At 41.4% G+C, this 20,607-nt stretch overlaps 1 protein-coding gene across 1 annotated transcript in view; it reads right to left on the bottom strand.

Moving 5' to 3' along the window:
* Positions 1-257: 257 nt before the first annotated feature.
* eef2kmt (eukaryotic elongation factor 2 lysine methyltransferase) overlaps positions 258-20,607 on the bottom strand; it is a 38,044-nt gene continuing 17,694 nt past the window's right edge. Inside the window, exons 3-8 of the mRNA XM_012971225.3 lie at positions 19,909-19,989; positions 17,034-17,135; positions 14,179-14,312; positions 4,189-4,496; positions 2,601-2,750; positions 258-493 (exon numbers count right to left, since the gene is read on the bottom strand). Coding sequence (XP_012826679.1) covers positions 387-493; positions 2,601-2,750; positions 4,189-4,496; positions 14,179-14,312; positions 17,034-17,135; positions 19,909-19,989 — 882 coding nt within the window. The 3' untranslated portion in view covers positions 258-386. The remainder of the gene's footprint in view (positions 494-2,600; positions 2,751-4,188; positions 4,497-14,178; positions 14,313-17,033; positions 17,136-19,908; positions 19,990-20,607) is intronic.

Genomic DNA, 20,607 nt, shown 5'->3' with positions numbered 1-20,607 from the left:
GGGTGGAGCCAACAGCCAATTGGATTTCAGTCAGTGACTTCACATGTTTTACAAACCAAAATGAAGTTTGTTCTGTCTTTTTATGAAAATGTACCAGTTAACTGGACATGAGTGGCTCATCTGGGTGTCACCTAGGGTAATATCTGCAACACCAATAAATGATTACTGTGTTTATTTGATGAGAAAGGGGGTTGCCTGGAAATTGGGCACTTGTCAGATATTTGTTTTATTATTAAAGAATCCCATCACTAAGCTTATTTACATGTTTTATAATAACACATTTTATAACAACATAATAGAAGGTATACTTATAAACTGTGGCTAATGAGAATATTTAGCCAAATCTCAGTTACAAGAAAGCAAATAAGAAAAACTTATGACCTTTATTACACCTTTAAGCTTATATTCAGAATCTCTACATTGCTATTTGTATTGTATTGAAAAATAGTCGTCTTATGATCAGGTATAACTTGCCACGTCAGCCCAGATTTATCTGAAAGATTTAAAAAGAGAAAAACATGATCATTTTAGAGTAACTCCTTCAAAGTGGTCTTTATGTTTGCAATTGCACAAGATGAGTTTTGACCACCATAATCATCTTAGGATAAAATGTAGTGTTCTCCATTTACACACACCAAAAGGATTATTAGGAACACCATACCAATACGGTGTTTGACCCCCTTTCGCCTTCAGAACTGCCTTAATTCTACGTGGCATTGATTCAACAAGGTGCTGAAAGCATTCTTTAGAAATGTTGGCCCATATTGATAGGATAGCATCTTGCAGTTGATGGAGATTTGTGGGATGCACATCCAGGGCACGAAGCTTCCGCTCCTCCACATCCCAAAGATGCTCTATTGGGTTGAGATTTGGTGACTGTGGGGGCCATTTTAGTACAGTGAACTCATTGTCATGTTCAAGAAACCAATTTGAAATGATTCGAGCTTTGTGACATGGTGCATTATCCTGCTGGAAGTAGCCATCAGAGGATGGGTACATGGTGGACATGGTCAGAAACAATGCTCATGTAGGCCGTGGCATTTAAACGATGCCCAATTGGCACTAAGGGGCCTAAAGTGTGCCAAGAAAACATCCCCCACACCATTACACCACCACCACCAGCCTGCACAGTGGTAACAAGGCATGATGGATCCATGTTCTGATTCTGTTTACGCCAAATTCTGACTCTACCATTTGAATGTCTCAACAGAAATCGAGACTCATCAGACCAGGCAACATTTTTCCAGTCTTCAACTGTCCAATTTTGGTGAGCTTGTGCAAATTGTAGCCTCTTTTTCCTATTTGTAGTGGAGATGAGTGGTACCCGGTGGGGTCTTCTGCTGTTGTAGCCCATCTGCCTCAAGGTTGTGCGTGTTGTGGCTTCACAAATGCTTTTCTGCATACCTCGGTTGTAACGAGTGGTTATTTCAGTCAAAGTTGGTCTTCTATCAGCTTGAATCAGTCGGCCCATTCTCCTCTGACCTCTAGCATCAACAAGGCATTTTTGCCCACAGGACTGCCGCATACTGGATGTTTTTCCCTTTTCACACCATTCTTTATAAACCCTAGAAATGGTTGTGCGTGAAAATCCCAGTAACTGAGCAGACTGTGAAATACTCAGACCGGCCCGTCTGGCACCAACAACCATGCCACGCTCAAAATTGCTTAAATCACCTTTCTCTCCCATTCTGACATTCAGTTTGGAGTTCAGGAGATTGTCTTGACCAGGACCACACCCCTAAATGCATTGAAGCAACTGCCATGTGATTGGTTGATTAGATAATTGCATTAATGAGAAATTGAACAGGTGTTCCTAATAATCCTTTTGGTGAGTGTATATAAAAGGCAGTGTTTGCAAATTAAAAAGGGCATTTTCATTGCTGTGATTTTTCTTATGAGGACTGTGGTAATCAAAACTCCCTGTATTCCATATTGTTTTTTTGAGTACCTATGAGCTTAAACCAACAACATTAAACACAACTGTTTTCTTGTCTCTGTCTATTTTGTAACCGATTTCCCCATGCATAATGGACTGCTTATCAGTATGAAAAACAGTCACAATAAAAAGTAAAAGGAGGGGACATCTATACAGATATCAGTATGTCTAGTTAAAATTCAGCTAATTAATTATTAGATAGCAAGTGTATATGGTTTATAAATATAATTCAAATAAAACTAAAGATGCCTTTTCAGCAGGAGCTACATTTATTGTGTTCATGTTGAAAAAGGTCTATATAGGTATATATACTGACCCTTTAAAATGTGATTTACAGAATTTAAACTGTTATTTTAGGAAATCAGGGTCAAAAAATGTTTTCAGAGTCTGGGGTCAGTATGACCTCTTATAGGGAAAGGGCTGCAGTGCTAGGCCAAGTCACAGGAGCTCCCAAGCCAAGAAGTTCTCATTCCTGATCCCCATGCCCATGCTCCTCCCGCAAGGGGGGGGGGGTCATCTGAACAGATTTTAATGTTATGTTTTTATGTACAATGGCAGAGACCATAATGTTTGGGGGGGGGGGGAAATATGGCCACGGGCAGGGGTATAAATTTGAGTTTATAATATTGCATTGCTATTGTACCTTAATATGCATATTACATACCAAGTGTAGTATAGAATAAATCATATGTCTCAGGATTGCGAATGGTTGAAGCCACAAACACATCTAGGTGCCTTCCATCTTTAGTACAGTTAAAAAGCTTTTTTAAAACTTTAGAAAAGGAGATGATTATTGCTGGGTCATACACAACATCTGATTAGAGAAAACAAAGCAAAACAAAGTCATTGAAGTCCATATTGGTATTCTAAAAGAATAACAAAATGTTAGTTTCTCTTATCACAGTTATTGGTAGTATTTTTAAAGAGGACCTGTCACCCAGACATAAAAAGCTGCATAATAAAAGTCCTTTTCAAATTAAACATGAAACCCAAATTCATTTTTATATTAACACATCCAAACCCATTATAAAGGCATTTAAAAATCCCAGCTGTCAGCATAAAATCCATTTTACACAAGTCATAGTTTGCTATGCCAAAGTCCCCTGTATGAGATAGTACAACTAGTGTAATATATATGACACATAAATGGGTCACTGACTTGAAACAAAGTGATTTGCTGTGCTAAGTGTGTTAATTTCATTAAATACTGTTTTTGTTAAGGGCAATGGCACATGATGCATTGTTACCTGGTCCTAATATCTTTCAGTGAATAACGAAGTGCTGGAAATGGCCTTCCAGTGCATTTTCCAGTGCTTATATTATTCACAGTGACATCAATGCAAAGATATTTTCATATATTGTTGCCCCTGCTAGAGGAGATTAAGCAGAGGATGACAAATTGTACTGGCTTCAGTTGCTCTAAAGGGCAGTATACCCCCTTGTTTAACATGAGTTCAATGAATGGAACTTATGTTCAACATAATTTCTTGTGATTAAAACAAAAGGCAAAAAGTATATATTTTTGTTATTTCTTGAGCTAAACAAGACAACTGAAGCTACTTCATATTTATTTCTTGTGAGGTAGAGAATTAGATTACCAGTGCACAGATGCACCGCATAACTCCTGCTAACAAAAAAGTCACAACAAAGGATGTACAGAGAGGGGGGTTGTATAGTGGTAATCTAAATAATGGAAAATTCAATACCAACTTACCGGAATTTTCATTTCCTGGCTATCCATGGCAGCATTCACTCATGGGTGGAGTAAACCCATGAGTGAATGCTGACATGGATAGCCAGGGAAAATGGAAAATTCAATACCAACTTACCGGAATTTTCATTTCCTGGCTATCCATGGCAGCATTCACTCGTGGGTTTACTCCACCCATGAGTGAATGCTGACATGGATAGCCAGGGAAAACAGTTTCCTTGTTTAACTCAAGAAATAGGAAGATACATAATTTTTTTCGAGATTAAAACACGGCAGAAAGTATATGCAAGCCCTACTCATTAAGGGGAAAGGGGGCATAATGCCCCTTTAAACCCCAAAACATGTTTTTGCATGCATAGCTAGTTCTTGCACTTTGCATGTTGAAAATACAGAACTTAAATGTAAATAAGGAGTTGTTTAGCTGCTAGTGTAATTGTAAATTCTATATTTTACACTGCAATGACCTTTTTCATATTGTATTTCAAATAAACATTTTTTGTTTCTACTTTCCCACTATGCTTTATTTAAACAATAATTTTACCTGATGCAATAACTACATCAGCTTGAAGCTGCAAAAGTTGCTCTTCTGTAACCAAATCCCAGTTAAGCTCAGTAACTGACACTTGAACACATTCTGGATTTGCCCCGTCACCATATTCTTTTGCATTCTTCTCTTTTGTCAGATTATCTTGTTCTGTCTCAAGGTTATAGCCATTCAGGTGAATATTTGCTCTCAGCTGCTGGAGAACTCGGTCGTGATAGTCACTAAACTGATATTTCTTTGGAGAGCAGCTCTTACATATGACAAGTCCAGTCAGGCCAATTCCACTTCCTAGTTCTAAAATGGATCTCACAAAGAAGTATATGAAATAAATACATTGTCTTATTAAATATAAGAAAAACGTATTTGTAAAAAGAATAAAAAGCTGCAGCTGTAAACTACAATTCTCTGCAAACTTTCATCTCAGACAGTAGTATCGTACTTCACAGAACTAAATGCCTTCTTTACAGGGATAATTTACAGCTTACTGCATCACACATACTAGTTGTGCCTGTGATTTTATAGCAATAAAAACCAAGTGTTAGTATACTTAGAAGAACTATATAACAGCCTGTGCAGAGATTTGTAGTACAACTCAGGGTTGCCAAAAGACCATGAAACATAATTAATATTGCACAAGGGAGAAAAACAGGTATAGGACCTGTTATCCAGAATGCTCGGGAACAAGGGTATTCCAGATAAGAGGTCTTTCCGTAATTTGGATCTTCATACCTTAAGTCTACTAAGAAATCAATAAAACATTAATTAAACCCAATAGGATTATTTGGTAGGGATTAAATACAAAGCACTGTTTTATTTTTACAGAGAAAAAGGAAATCAATTTTAAAAATCTGAATTATTTGATTAAAATGGGGTCTATGGGAGACAGGCTTTAAATAATTCGGAGCTTTCTAAATATTGGGTTTACAGATAAGGGATCCCATACCTGTAATAGGTGCCTAAAGCAAGTTATGAAATAGAAGCACCTAGGAGAAATCATCTGCAGTTCTTGCTCAAATAATATAAATAGATTCTGGGCAGGTCTGTGTTTAATAAAAATTAATATGAAATAGCACAATAACAATATTAAGTATCATAAAGACATAAAATAAGTTTTGAACACAATTTACTTAGACAAAACATCGGCAAAACAGACATTGAAAGAGGAGGAGTGATCTGGTCCGAGAGAACATGGGAAGAACAGTACTGCGCTCGCAGTTCTGTAAAATTGACTCCTCCACAGAAGTGAGGATCAGCACCACCTTATTGTCTTGCATGTACTTTACTTGCAATATGCTAAACATTACTTTACGTGCATATGTTAAACATTTTCAATATATATTATTTTTTTGTACAAAATGCAGCTGTTTTTGGTGACACTTTAACCGTTTTACTGCCAACGACGTATGGGATACGTTGTGGCAGAAAAGGGGATTTGTTATACTCACCGATAAAGCCTTTTCTCGGAGTCCCGTCACGGCAGCACAGGCACCAATGGGTTAATGCGCTCTTCCCTTTAGGAGGCAGGATAGCAAAAGAAAAAAGGAAAGGCTAGGTCCTGTCCCCCTGCTCCCCCTCCCTTATCACTGCATTAACCCCGCCTCCAACAGTTCCGGTTAGCACAGCTGATTCTAGAGATAGAGGGGTGGGACTCCCTGTGCTGCCGTGACGGGACTCCGAGAAAAGGCTTTATCGGTGAGTATAACAAATCCCCTTTTCTCGGTCGTCCCTAGGCAGCACAGGCACCAATGGGTTTGTCCTAAAGCAGAAGAGAGCGGGTGGGATATTTGGAGAGCAGGAGAAGGAAGAACATATATAAGTAGCATAGAATAACAGGGAACTGTAAATGCTCTAACATGGCAACTGGGTGTGAGTAGTAATTACATCACTGCTGATTGAAGAACTTTGCGGCCGAATGAAGCTTCTGCCGACGAAAAAACGTGGAACTTGTAAAACTTTGTGAAAGTGTGTAGTGAGGACCACGTGGCCGCTTTGCATATCTGCTCCGCAGATACTGTATTGGCCATCGCCCATGAAGTGCTGAGGGCTCTCGTGGTGTGAGCGGAGGCCTTGAACGGGATAGGAAGACCCCTGTCACGGTAGGTTGTGGAGATGAGGCTCTTGATCCAGCGAGCGATGGATGTTTTAGACGCCTTGTCGCCCTTGCGTTGAGAGCCGTACAGGATGAATAGTGAGTCTGACTTGCGAATCTTCGCTGTCCTATGAATGTAAAACTTCAGAGCTCTCACCACGTCTAAGTTGTGGAGAAGTTTTTCCCTTGGGGACGATGGTTTTGGACAAAGTGAAGGCAGTACAATTTCCTGATTAAGGTGGAAGGCCGAGGTAACTTTCGGTAGGAAAGTGGGGAGAGTCCGGAGCACCACCTTGTCTTGGTGGAAAATGCAGTATGGGGGCTTATGGGATAAGGCCCCCAGTTCTGAAACTCTCCGGGCCGAAGAGATCGCAACCAAGAAAGCTACCTTCCAGGTTAGAAGCTGCAGGTCGATTGTTGCCAGTGGTTCGAACGGTGGGTTCTGTAGAGTTCGAAGAACCAGGTTCAAGTCCCATGGGGGAAGTGGATTTTTGTATGGTGGTTTAATGCGTGTCGCTGCCTGGAGAAACGTCCTGACATCTGGATGTGTTGCGAGCTGGTGCTGGAAAAGTAGCGAGAGGGCGGACACTTGTACTTTTAGTGAGTTCACCCTAAGGCCCTTGTCGAGTCCGGTCTGCAGGAAGTCTAGTAAGGCAGGTATATGGCAGGTGGACCTATTGCGCTGCTCGGTCGTGCACTTTGTGAGGAATGTGTTCCAGATCCGGTGGTAGGAAGCTACGGTTACTGGTTTTCGGGCCTTCATGAGTGTGGATGTCACCTTGGTGGAGAAGCCCTTTCGTGACCAGATGGCGGCCTCAATAGCCATGCCGTGAGCGCTAAGTTTTCCAGCCCAGGGTGGTGAAGTTCGCCCTGGTGTAGGAGGTCTGGTCTCAGCGGAAGTCTCCATGGTGGCGCTATAGCTAGCGCTTGGAGGTCGGAAAACCACGGTCTTCGTGGCCAAAATGGGGTGAGGACTATGGCTGTCGTCTGGAATTGCTGTAATCTGCGGAGGACTGGATGGATCATGGGTATAGGTGGGAATATGTACACCAGATTGAATTCCCACGGGGTGGACATTGCGTCGATCGCGAATGCTTGTGGGTCTCGGTACCTGGTGCAATAGTTGGGAACCTGATGGTTGAACTGGGAGGCCATGAGGTCCACCTGCGGGGTCCCCCAGCGATGCGTGATCTGACGGAACACGGTTTTGTTTAAGGACCACTCCCCTGGATCCATGAAGTTGCGGCTGAGGAAGTCTGCCTCCCAGTTGAGGTGGCCTGGGATGTATACTGCCCTCAGGTGACAGTCGTTGACCTCTGCCCATAGGAGTAGTCGGTAGACTTCTTTCCAGGCCTTGCGGCTTCTTGTGCCTCCTTGGTGGTTTATGTATGCCACCGTGGTGGCATTGTCCGAATGAATCTTGATTGGGCGCCCTTGAAGGAGGCGTGTCCAGTGGGTGACCGATAAGTATACCGCTCGGAGTTCTAGAAGGTTGATGTGAAGTTTTGTCTCTCGCGGAGACCATCTTCCTTGTATGGTCTTGTGGTCGAATACGCCCCCCCACCCGAGTAGACTGGCGTCTGTAGTGATTACGGCCCAGTCGGTGAAGGAGCAGGTTCTGCCCGCAAGGAGCTTGTCGGGGTGGAGCCACCATTGTAGTGAGCGTTTTGTGGGTCGAGATAGGTATATCGGGCTTCTGAGATCGTGTTGGATTCTTGCCCATTGCCCGAGGAAGTCTAGTTGTAGCGGGCGCATGTGAAATTGGGCGAACGGGATCACCTCTATGGAAGAGGTCATTAGGCCCAGGAGGCGCATGCATGTTCTTGCGGTGATTGTCGAGGCTGACCTGGCGTGTTGCGCGGTTGCCGATAGGGTTCTTTGTTTTTCTGGTGTGAGGAACACCTTGTGTAGGGTGGCGTTGAAGTGAATTCCTAGGAAGACAATGGACTGCGTAGGGAGCAGTGTACTTTTTTTGTGATGTATCTGCCACCCGTGGCATTCGAGTATGTGTATGCATTCGTTGGTCCCTGCGAGTGCTTGGGAGTAGGACGGCGCCCTTAGCAGAAGGTCGTCTAGGTAGGGCAGCACGTAAAGGCCTTGTTGTCGCATATAGGCCACTAGCGCTGCCATCACTTTCGTGAAGACCCGAGGAGCCGTGGCTAGCCCGAAGGGAAGTGCCTGGAATTGGAAGTGTTTTCCAGCAAATGCGAAGCGTAGGTACTTCTGATGGTCGTAATGAATGGGAACGTGAAGGTAGGCGTCCCGAAGGTCGATAGACGTGAAGAAGTCTCCTTGTTGGACGTTGGCTATCACGGACCGGAGTGACTCCATCTTGAATGATGGTATGAAGAGGAATTTGTTTAAGGCTTTCAGGTCGAGCACTGGTCTGAATGACCCGTCCTTTTTTGGGACGAGGAAGAGGTTTGAGTAAAACCCCGTTTTTCTTTCTGGTGTTGGGACCGGTATAATTGCCTTGGAGGACAACATAGCGTTTATGGCTCGTTTGAGAGCGAGTCTCTTTTGAAGCGTTGGGGGGGTGTTTGATTCTAGGAACTTGCAAGGTGGTTGGTGATGGAATTGCATCTTGTAGCCCGAAGACACAAGTTGATGCACCCACCTGTCTGTTGTTGTGAGTAGCCATGCCTCCCTGAAGAGTAGGAGGCGGCCCCCTACCGCCTCTGTGCTCTCGGGGGTGGCTTGATTTTCATGCCTCCTGAGTTTTGTCTGAGGCTCCCTTAAAGGGGCGTCTCTGTGTGTTCCAGGTTGGTTTTCTATTGGGTCGGTAGCCCTTTGTGGGTCCTGAATATGTGTTCTGGGGTCTTGATTGTTGAGGAAATCGTCTGGTATAGTTGGTGGGACGAAAGGACCGCTTGGGTTGTGAGCTGCCTGGACGTGTTTTCTTATCTTGCGGAAGAAAATTGCTTTTTCCTCCTGTGATTTTGTTGATAAGAGAATCTAATTCGGGCCCGAATAGTGAAGTACCCGTGAAAGGGAGGGCTACTAAGTTTTTCTTTGAGGCCGGGTCGGCGCTCCAGGTTTTCATCCAGAGAGCCCGTCTGGCTCCAATTGCCATGGCCGAGGTCTTAGCCAGGAGCTGTAGAGTGTCCATTGAGGAATCACAGAGAAAATGTACTGCGTTAAGGATTTTGGATAGTTGACTATGCATGTCAAAGGAATCGTCCGTGACTGCCGCGAGGGCTTCTTCGAGCCATAAGACGGCTGTGCGTGATACGCAAGCTGCTGCTACCGTTGGCTTAAAGGTAGTATTGGTTGAAGAGAAGATATTTTTGAGTAAGCTCTCAGCTTTTCTGTCCATGGGATCTCTAAAGGATGTTCCATCCTCTAGAGGGTGGTGCGTTTAGCTAGCCTAGCTACTGGTGCATCCACCTTTGGCATATTGTCCCACAAGTCCTTGTGTGACTGATCAAAGGGATACAGGGTGTCTAGTCTCTTATCTTTGGACAGACGCCGATCTGGAGTTTTCCACTCTTTTTTAATGAGTTCTTGCACTGTTCCATGAACAGGGAAGTGTTTTTGGTGTTTGTGGACTGAGCCAAATAGCTTGTCTAAAGTCTTTTGTTCCTTTATTTCTTCCTGTATATCTAATGTCTGAAACATATCTGTTAGCAAAATGTTCACAGCTTCTGATTGGGACCTATGGGATGAGTCAGCTGAATGCGTGGGCAGGTCTGTGCCATCAGAATCACTGAAAACTGGATTTTCCTCATCAGAGGTATATTCCTCTGTTTCTGGTTGTATAAGGTTGGTCACGGTGTCGGTTGTTATACCACGTGTACCTGCCTTGTCTGAGGAAGTACCCTGGTGTGGTGACTGCATAGTAGAAATCTTCTCTAGAGAAGAAGAGATACCTAATAACGTGGACTGGAAAGGTTTGAACTAGTCCGGAATTTCGGTTGAGCTTTCTACCTGCTGTGTGGAAAGCTTGGTCTTTTTACTCTCTGGGTTAGGGTCTTTGGGCCTAGTCCGTTTGCTCTGCCGCTTGCCTGTTCCTTGACTAAAGTCCGCGGACCGTGATTGGTCTGTTGGGTCTGTTTTAGGTGAATTATTTACCTCAGAGGCCAAGTTAGGCTAATTGTGCCCAGTAAGTGTGAGTAAAAATGGAGAGAAGAGAGTAAATTAAAAAGGTACAGGGGGAAAGCAGGAGCTGCTGTGCTCACCGTACCTGTTAGGAGCCTTAGAAGGGCTTTCCGCACTGTCCTGGGGCCCCTGTGAGAGTTCTTGCGCCGCGCCTGCTTCTGCCGCTGCTGCCGAGCGGTGGGCGGAAGTGCGTGGTGCGCCGAGTACCGGAACTTCCGGTCGGCGCGTCTGCGCGCAAAAGAACAAATGGCGCTTTATTTAAAAAATGCGCCCTGCGTGTACGGGGAGTGCAGGACCGCCGCTGTTAGGCGGATTTTGGTGGTATGTCACGGGTAGCCTCATTAGCAGCGCTATGGCATGCTTTTGGCTTTTTTGGAGTGGCTGGCCCAGGCAGCGCTCCTGCATACCTTTAAGGCCGCCTTCCCGTGAGAGAGGGCTGGGTGCAGCGCTACAGCATGCCCTTTCAGTCCCCCTTAGGTGAGCCTGGTAGCGCAGAAGCATACCATATGTGCTCAATCTTGTGTCTCCCTTGGGCAGCGCCACGGTCTGCCACGGTGGGAGTGGGGCCTCTGGTTCCTGAGGTAAAAAAGAGATGAGGTACAGAGAGTCCGTAGTAAGCAAAATAAAAGATAAAGGACAAAAATTAAAATGAAATGTAATAAAAGAAAATTAAAAGGAAAAAAGTACAATAAAAAAGTGAAGTTAAGGGAGCAGAGCTCCCAGGCTTCCTGCCTCCAGGAAGCAGGATAACAAAAAACTGTTGGAGGCGGGGTTAATGCAGTGATAAGGGAGGGGGAGCAGGGGGACAGGACCTAGCCTTTCCTTTTTTCTTTTGCTATCCTGCCTCCTAAAGGGAAGAGCGCATTAACCCATTGGTGCCTGTGCTGCCTAGGGACGACCGAGAAAAAGGCTTTATCTGCCAACAACGTGTCTCATACCGCATACTCACATGCCACTGCTGCAGAGAGTTTGTAGCGGTGACAGACCCCTGGGCAACGAGCCAGGGGGCTGTCATGTCGGTCCTGCGACATGATCGTCGCAGGACCGACCTACAAGCAGCAGACGCGATTGCATTGCGTCTGCTGCTTGTTCCTGCTTCCCCCCAGCGCTGGCCCAGTGACTTCCTGTTCCCAGGACTGCAGATGGAGGACAGAGCAGCGATCTGGATGTTTTTTTTTTTGCACTTACACACGCACACTTACAGCACACAATTTAGTTTTTTTTTTTTGCACACTTATATACACTCTTATGTATATAAGTGTGCACATATACACACTTACACACGGTCACACAACTTTTACACATGTGCACACATGTATACACAAACACTTTTTTTTTTTTTTAATTTTACCACTTTGTTTTTAGTTTCTTTTTCCTAAAGGCTGTGTGTGTGACTTATTTTCTTGTTTCACTGATTTGCACAATTTTTGTGGTTTTATCGCATTTTTATCCCTGTATAAGTGTTCCTAATCTGTTTTTAGCATAGCTTTGCCATGTGTAACTTTGGTGTACAAAAATAACTTAGGGGGTTATAGTTAGGGGGTGTTATAATAAAATAATACACTGACAGGGGGGCTCTGTATGCAAAGTTCATTTGGCAGGCAAGAAATCCATATGCGCTATTTTCATTTTGGGGTCAGTATATACCACTATCTATGCATACTGGGCATCAAACTATTCAGTAGACCTTAGGTATTCCTATTTGGGTTGATTTGCCTTTATCTGATCTTTATCAAGAAATTGTGAGAGATAAATGCGGCAAATTGCAACATTCTTATGTGATTTTCTGAAATGTCATAAAAATCTGCAAACTTAGGAAAGCTTTACGGCTTGGTATTTTGGAGTAAAAAGAAATGTGTACCCATTATAGATTCGGAGGAATGTGTACTTTCCAAAAATATATGGCTTTCTGGGGTGAGTGTACTTTTTTTGTAGCAATATCCCTCATAAAGGATGTAAATGTGTTGATTTTGCAGGAGCTGAAATGATAGATCATATGGGGGTATGTTCCCATTGGGGCCCCTACATGCCACATTTTTAGGTAATCCTAATATTTGTAATAATTTGTAATTTGTAATAATCATAATATTTTAATTTCCTAATATAATATTTGGTATCAAACTGTTTAGTGGACCCCTGGCGTTCAAATTTAGGGTGTTTTATCTTGGTACCTAACGCTGTGCTGCAACCTGGCAGCTTTGAGGGTATTTTTGGAAATGTTATCAAAATTGCCAATTTTAGGAATGCTTTACAGCTTGGTACTTTGGAGTAGAAAGACACGGGTACCCATTTTAGATTCGGGGGAATGTGTACTTTTCCAGTGAGTGTACTTTTTACTAGCTTTATCCCACATATAATGATGTAAATGTGTTGATTTAGCAGGAGTTGAAATGACAGAAATGATAGATCATATGGGGGTATGTTCACATTGGGGCCCCTACATGCCACATACTTAGGTAAACCTATACATATTGGGAATCAAACTGTTCAGTGGACCCCTGGCATTCATATTTAGGGTGTTTTATTTGGTTATTTTATGACCCGTAGGAGATAACATACTAAAGACTGGAAGCTTTGAAGTGATTTTTTTAAAAATTTCACACATTTTCATAAAAACCAATACTTTTAGGAAAGCATTGTGACTTGATAGTTTGGAGTAGACAGACAGTTGTGCCTATTGTGGATTCCCCAGAATCTCTTCTTTCCAAAAATGTACAATTTTCTGGGATAAACCTTTTGTTAGTGGAATTTTTGGCCTTGAAATCTAAAGTATGCAAGCTTTTTGAAGCAGTGCTTTGACAATTTGGTAGTGTACTGCTGGGAGTTTTTGACCTATACAAGTGAGAAATCTCCATAAAACTATATATATTTGGTATTGGCACGTTCAGGAGACATGGGACTTTCTAAATTCGTGCATAGAATAATTTTTGTTTCTAGTATGTGTATTTATATTATGGAAATATTTTTTTTTTTTAGTCTTTAGATATTTAGAAGCCTATATCTTGTTCAGAATCGGAATTACACCAAAATTCTACCAAATTTTGAAAGCTGTTTGTCCTGAAAAAAAAGACATATTGTTTTCCTGGGTAAACTAAAAGTCCCCCCCCGATGAAAGTGAAACAGTGCAAAATGTTCAAAAAATGTCTGGCAATACAAGTTCCACTTTGACCAAAACGGCTGGCAGTAAAAGGTTAAAGGCTGAGTCAGTGAATAGCTACACACTTTATGAAAGAACTATCTAACTAGGTACCCTTAAGGGGCAGTCTGCTTACTGACTCTACAGCCCTCTTTACATAATTTTGATTTAAAATGCCCTACACTTTTGTATTGAATATTGAAATAATTTAGAAGACAGCTGATTATAAAACCAGTAGTAAATAATGTAAGGCATTGCAGGTGTGGATTGGATTCTACAGCACTAGGTATTAGTATTAGGACTCAGAATCAGGAGTGCAAAAATGGACAGATCAATATGGTTTTCCCTTATTAAAAGTATTTTTTTAAATCTGGTATACAAAAACATATAAGAAAGCAGTGGGTAACAAGGAAAAGCAAAAAAAATAAATAAAAAAATGCATAATTGAGGGGAGATCATTTATCCCATTCAGCAAACAGTGGGCTTTTGCAGGTGTTTGGAGAAAAGGTGGTACAAATCGAGGATCAAGGCTAGACTGAAGTACTTTGCTGTAACCACCACAAAGGCTTTGCATCTGGAGGGGCTCATTTACTGCATCTACACTGTAAAAGGCTCTTAGTCCTATCCCTATTTCCCAGCATGTGAATGTGAATATAAGACTTACCTATTTTTGAATATATCTTTATTTTTAATGGACCACTCAGCTAGAGACAAAGCTGCTTCCCAGGTTACCAGTCCTGTAGTACCTTCAGAAATAATTGCTACATTTTCAGATAGGGTAACAGATTCTCCTGAAGGCTATAAAAACATGTCACATATTAGGCAATCTTGAACTGAACATGGTATATCAGCATGTTGTATTTTTATTTGATTTAGGGTAATTGGGAAGACACATGTAAAGGGCTGGCACACCTATGATCAATAAAATCTAACCTTTATTATGGAAATAATAAAAAAAAAATTTGGTTTAAAAAGGATAGAAAAGCAAGAAAAGGAAACTCTAAAATCAATACCCTATGCCTTGATTAAGGATTCAACTGATATATAAATATCACATATACTGCTCTTCAGGGTTTTGAGGTTCCTTGAATCAGTGTAGCGCATACGTAACAGATGTGTTAAATATGAGCAGTTTTGCTAATAGTATCGACTGAGACCTCTACTTTGTTGCAATTGGGCGGCAACTGTATCGGGTTCATGTGGAGCACGGGAACCAAAATACAAGGTAAGTTTATAACCAATTTGTTTCACAGGGTTCTGTAGTTCAACTCCCAGACCTCCCCGAGTGTTTCGTTTTCGTAATAAAATATTAACAACTCTTAGTGTGTTTGCGCTTTTTATTTAATATTATTTTTTCTTGTATTTATTATTTTTGCTTTATTTCAGACACACTTATATGTATAAAGTCTTGTAGTGCAAAAAAAAAGGGGGTCAATTGTGCTTATCATGAGTAGCTTTGTGATGGCGTTTTGATTTAAACACATCTAGCATGACTTAAGACACACACCGTCGCCGCACAGGGCTATAGTACTGGGTCACACAAGAATCCTAAGCTGCAAGCCGGTACGCTAATTCATTATTGGGAGTTGTATACTTTAATTGAGTAGGGGAGAGTTCTAATTTGGCTTGCAGCTTAGGATTCTTGTGTGACCCAGTACTATAGCCCTGTGCGGCGATGGTGTGTGCCTTAAGTCATGCTAGATGTATTTAAATCAAAACGCCATCACAAAGCTACTCATGATAAGCACGATTGACCCCCTATTTTTGCACTACAAGACTGTATACATATAAGTGTGTCTGAAATAAAGCAAAAATAATAAATACAAGAAAAAATAATATTAAATAAAAAACGCAAACACACATAGGGGCTGATTTACTAATCCACGAATCCGAATGAGAAAAATTCGGATTGGAAAACGAACATTTTGCGACTTTTTCGTATTTTTTCGTCGCCGTTACGACTTTCCCGTAAATTGTCGCGACTTTTTCCGTAACCAGTACGACTTGCGCAAATTGTCGCAACTTTTTCATAGCCATTACAAATTTCGCAAATTGTCGCGACTTTTTCATTGCCATTATGACTTTCGAGAATTGTCGCGACTTTTTCATTGCCATTATAACTTTCTTGAATTGTCGCGACTTTTTCATTGCCATTACGACTTTCGCGAATTGTCGCAACTTTCGTATTGAGAGCTCGAAAAAGTCGCGACAATTCGCGGAAAAGTCGCAAAGTACCGATCATTACGAAAAAAACGCATTCGGACGTTTGTGGATTAGTAAATGTGCCCCTAAGAGTTGTTAATATTTTATTACTAAAACGAAACACTCGGGGAGGTCTGGGAGTTGAACTACAGAACCCTGTGAAACAAATTGGTTATAAACTTACCTTGTATTTTGGTTCCCGTGCTCCACATGAACCCGATACAGTTGCCGCCCAATTGCAACAAAGTAGAGGTCTCAGTCGATACTATTAGCAAAACTGCTCATATTTAACGCATCTGTTACGTATGCGCTACACTGATTCAAGGAACCTCAAAACCCTGAAGAGCAGTATATGTGATATTTATCACAGATATATCAGTTGAATCCTTAATCAAGGCATAGGGTATTGATTTTAGAGTTTCCTTTTCTTGCTTTTCTATCCTTTTTAAACCAATTTTTTTTTTATTATTTCCATAATAAAGGTTAGATTTTATTGATCATAGGTGTGCCAGCCCTTTACATGTGTCTTCCCAATTACCCTAAATTTCCATTACACATTTGAGCACCCTATAGCAGAGCTGTAGTGCGGGGTTTCTTCCTACTATATAGTATTTTTATTTGATGACTTACATGGCCCAGTATACAACAAGCATTATTTTGTTCCTTTTCTAAAGCAAACCTATTGTGTTAAATTTAAATATGCTACTCTTGTGTCAGCTGGAACCACTATGAGAAGGACCACTGAGATGTTCAGTGCCATTGCATGGAGGGGCCCAGTGTCTATAACCAACCTGTTCATGTCCTTATAGGTAAGAGGCTGGTCATTAAAATGCATTAAGAACACCCCATCAAACTAACTTTCTTCTTTATATATTTAAAAAAAGGTCCCAACATAAGGTCCCGAAACATAACATTGGTTTTTCACTAAAAAAACATAACATTTGGTTTATCACTAAAAAATCCCAGTGTTGCTGGTCTTTTTGTGGATTTTTTGTTTTTTACCAACCACCTGGGTAGAGATTGCTTGAAGCAAAGTGCTACCCTATGGACATATATTATATTATATCAAAAGTAAGAACAATTTAGGCAACAATTCAAAGTCATGCAGAACTGTATACTGAAGAAAAGCATTTGGTCTAAGCTCTAGAATTCAGAACTTTTGTTATTTTCATTAAAAACAAAATAATATTTCTAGGTTAGAGCAAACAAAAGGAATTCTGGGAGTGAATCCCAAACTCTTAAAAAAATCCCATTTACATGGGTTTATCCTATAGGCTACAGCTCACCCACTGGGTTTGAAGCTGAGCAATCACTTACCAACAGGTAACTTTTGTAGCACCTAGTGGTTTCTTCAGAGTTCAAGACTTCGGCAAGTGCATCATATAAGTCGTCCAAAGGCTCAGCTCCTGAAGATTCATGCTGTATAACATAAGTTACTTTCAAGATGTGCTGATATATTTGTAAAATTATCCATCAGAACCCATATCAAGGATTGTTCATATCAAGTACATTAAAGGTGAATAGCCATTCAGTATTACAGTATCTTGCATTATTACTGACAGATACAGAATTAACTAAGTATTAATGGAAACAAATATGATATTTTTTTGATTTCAGGAGGAAACAGTTTAACTTGAACTGCTCACTTACATTTCTTACTGCAAACAACTGAAGGTAATGGTAAACGTAAGACTTGAAGTAATGGCTTAGCCCTTTAAGTGCCACAGGACGTAGAATCTACCTCCTGTGTATAAAAGTACCTAAGTGCCACAGGATGTAGATTCTATATCCTGCTGCACTTCTGGGTTTGGGAGCGGAGGAGCGGCTTCAGTCCCCGCTCGTTCCCCAGCCCCTAGGCAATGAGCGGCCCCTGGGGCTCGATCGCCCAGGGGCCCCATAGCAAAAGCCAGGCACGTGCATTCTACGTGCTCGGCTTTCACTGCTCTCCCTTCCTCCACTCCCCCCTTCCTGCACCGCCCACTCACCGGACCCGACTGCAGCTGCCTCTCCTGTGTCCCTCCTGCGATCTCCAGCTTCTTGACCTCAGGTAAGTGCCACACACATACACACTTATTACACTAATACACACTTATACATTTTTTGGGGGGCGTTGGGGGTTTCACACATTCACAGCACTTACAGCACTCACACTTACTTAAAACACATGCACAAAAAATACATTTTGCCTAGTGTAATTTTTTTTTTTTAAATCACATCGTTTTTATTCTTGCCTGAAAAAAGATGTTTTATTGCCATTGCAGATAGCGTATTTGCTATTACTATATTTTCTGTGATTTTGGTGCATTTTTAGGTATTTTATTGCATTTTTAGCCATTTTATTGCATTTTCAGTTATGCATAGCCAAAATACTCAAACTGTTATTCTGACAGTTATTTTTCTGAGGCAAAAAAACCCCATTAATTTTAGTGATTTTTTTTTTTTTTTAGCAGTTTTATTGCATTTCACATTGTTCTTTGTTACTTGTCTTTGCACAGGGACATTTTGTCTGCTGTATTTCAATTTGGCTTCCTCTGTACACCACATAGTTTTCTAAATCTATGCATATTGGGCATCAAACTGTTCAGTAGACCCCTGGCGTTCATATTTAGAGTGTTTTATGTTGGTATGTTACGAAATGTGGGGTACATAATGGGGCAACATGCTAGCTTTTCAGAAATGTCACAAAAACCGTTCTGTTTAGCATAGCTTTGTAGTTTGGTAGTTTGCAGTAGAAAGTTGTATTTACCCATTTTTGTTTTGTCAGAATCTGTACTTTCGGAAAATATATGGTTTTCTAGGGTCTCCATACTGTTAGGGGGTCTTACGGCACATAATACACATACTGGTTGCAAAAACTACACGAGCCGGAGCATCTTATGTGAAAATTCATAAGCACTATTTTTATTTGGGTGCCCCTGTATGGCACGTAGTTTGGCCAATATATGCATATGGGGCATCAAACTGTTCAGTAGACCCCTGGCGTTCATATTTAGAAAGTTTTATGCTCATACCTTACAAAATCTGGGGGAACATAATGTGGTAAAATGCATACTGATGCAAATGTGTACTTTCGGAAAATGTATAGTTTTTTAGGGTCTCCGTACTGTTAGGGGGTCTTTTTGCACATAATTAGTGATGAGCGAATCTATCCCGTTTCGCTTCGCCATAAAATTCGCGAAACTCATTTGCCACGCTATTTATTTGTGGCCTGCGTCTTTTTTTGTGGCCCGCACTTTTTGAGGCGACCGCGCCTTTTTCGATGCGACCACGTCCGATTTGACGCGCCACAAATAAATTATGCGCAACAAATTTTTCCGCTGCAAATTTTCACAGAAGTTTTGTGAAACAATTCGCCAGTGTCGAAATGTGAAAATTCGCTGTCAATCCATGCCTGGCGAAAAAATTCGCTCATCACTACACATAATGCACATACCGGTAGCTTATATTACAGCGTATACACTTTGTATGCACTAACTTCCTTTTGGGGTCTATAAATGCCAGATACATTGGTGATCCTATGCACAATGGGCATCAAACTGTTCAGTGGACCCTTGGCTTTCATATTTAGGTGTGTTTTCTTGGTACCTAATGCCATGTGGGAGATAAGGTGCTTGAAAGTGGAAGATTTGATGTGATTTTCAGGTATTTCATCAAATTTCATGTATGGCCCATCAGACACAGTTCTGGTGAGCGTATATTCGGGATTAGCTGGTGCCTATTGGTTACTGTAAATTCAGGGACCTGCTCCAAGAGTCCCTTCCAGGGCTCCTCGCCTATTGCAGGAATGTCTGCTGCCCACTTCAAGCAGAGTCTTTCCAGGTGGGTGTCCAGAGGTTTTTGAAGGATGGCATATATTAGGGTAACCGTTTTTAATAATCTAGGCTGTCGGAAGTAATGTTCCAGTGTGTTTTGGGATGTGTCAGTGAGTCTAGTTGGGAACTGGGACTGAAAGGCATGTCTCAGCTGGACACATCCTAAATTACATACAAGATGGCAGCTAATATTCCATTTTCAGCTCTTGAAAGAATTTAAGTTGTCCCCCTTGGACTATTATTTGGCAGCTTCTAACATTAAGGGTGTATACATGATGGAAAGTATTAATAAATATGATAAAATAGGCAACATGTATAAACTAAACTATTTCAAATGGTAAATTTGTATGTCAGTGTACAGAAAGTCTTATTTTTATCACCTTTTTGATCAATTCTGACAGGAACAATCTTCTGTACTGTGGTGATGGCGGGTATTTTTGGCACAGTGGGTGCAGAGCAGTCTAAAGGAAAAAGGAACACAAACCAGAACATTTACTTAAAATATGAACCCTTTGTGATCTGTTTAAAGAGGACCTGTCACCCAGACATAAAAAGCTGCATAATAAAAGTCCTTTTCAAATTAAAAATGAAACCCAAATTCATTTTTATATTAACACATCCAAACCCATTATAAAGGCATTTAAAAATCCCAGCTGTCAATCATAGATTGCTTGCCCCGCCTCTATGCCTTAGGCATAGAGGCGGGGCAGACAATAACTTTAGCTTTCCGTTCAGTACTACCTAGATGTCACTGCACATCTCACTTTTCCCCTCCCTCCTCCTCATCTAATTGTGTAGCCAGTGCATGGATATGGGCATCTGGTCCCCCATTCTGGCACATAAACAAGATTTTGGCATTATACAAAGCTTGCCTTCATAACAGTGTCCACAAAATGGTACCTGCCTGCTTGCTTTGATTGAGTAATTCCAAGACAGAAAGAAACAAGATTTATATTATTTATATAGAGTAAGTAAAGTTTATTTTGCTCAACTAACAATATAGAAAATAATTTGGAGTTATTTCTTAGGATGACAGGTCCCCTTTAAGACATGTACAGGAAGTGAATATGTATTTAAAG

Source organism: Xenopus tropicalis, chromosome 9 (genome assembly GCF_000004195.4).
Source record: "Xenopus tropicalis strain Nigerian chromosome 9, UCB_Xtro_10.0, whole genome shotgun sequence".
Taxonomy (NCBI): Eukaryota; Metazoa; Chordata; class Amphibia; order Anura; family Pipidae; genus Xenopus; species Xenopus tropicalis.
The sequence above is the reverse complement of the archived record's forward strand: the minus strand, read 5'-3'. Positions and strand labels throughout refer to the sequence as shown.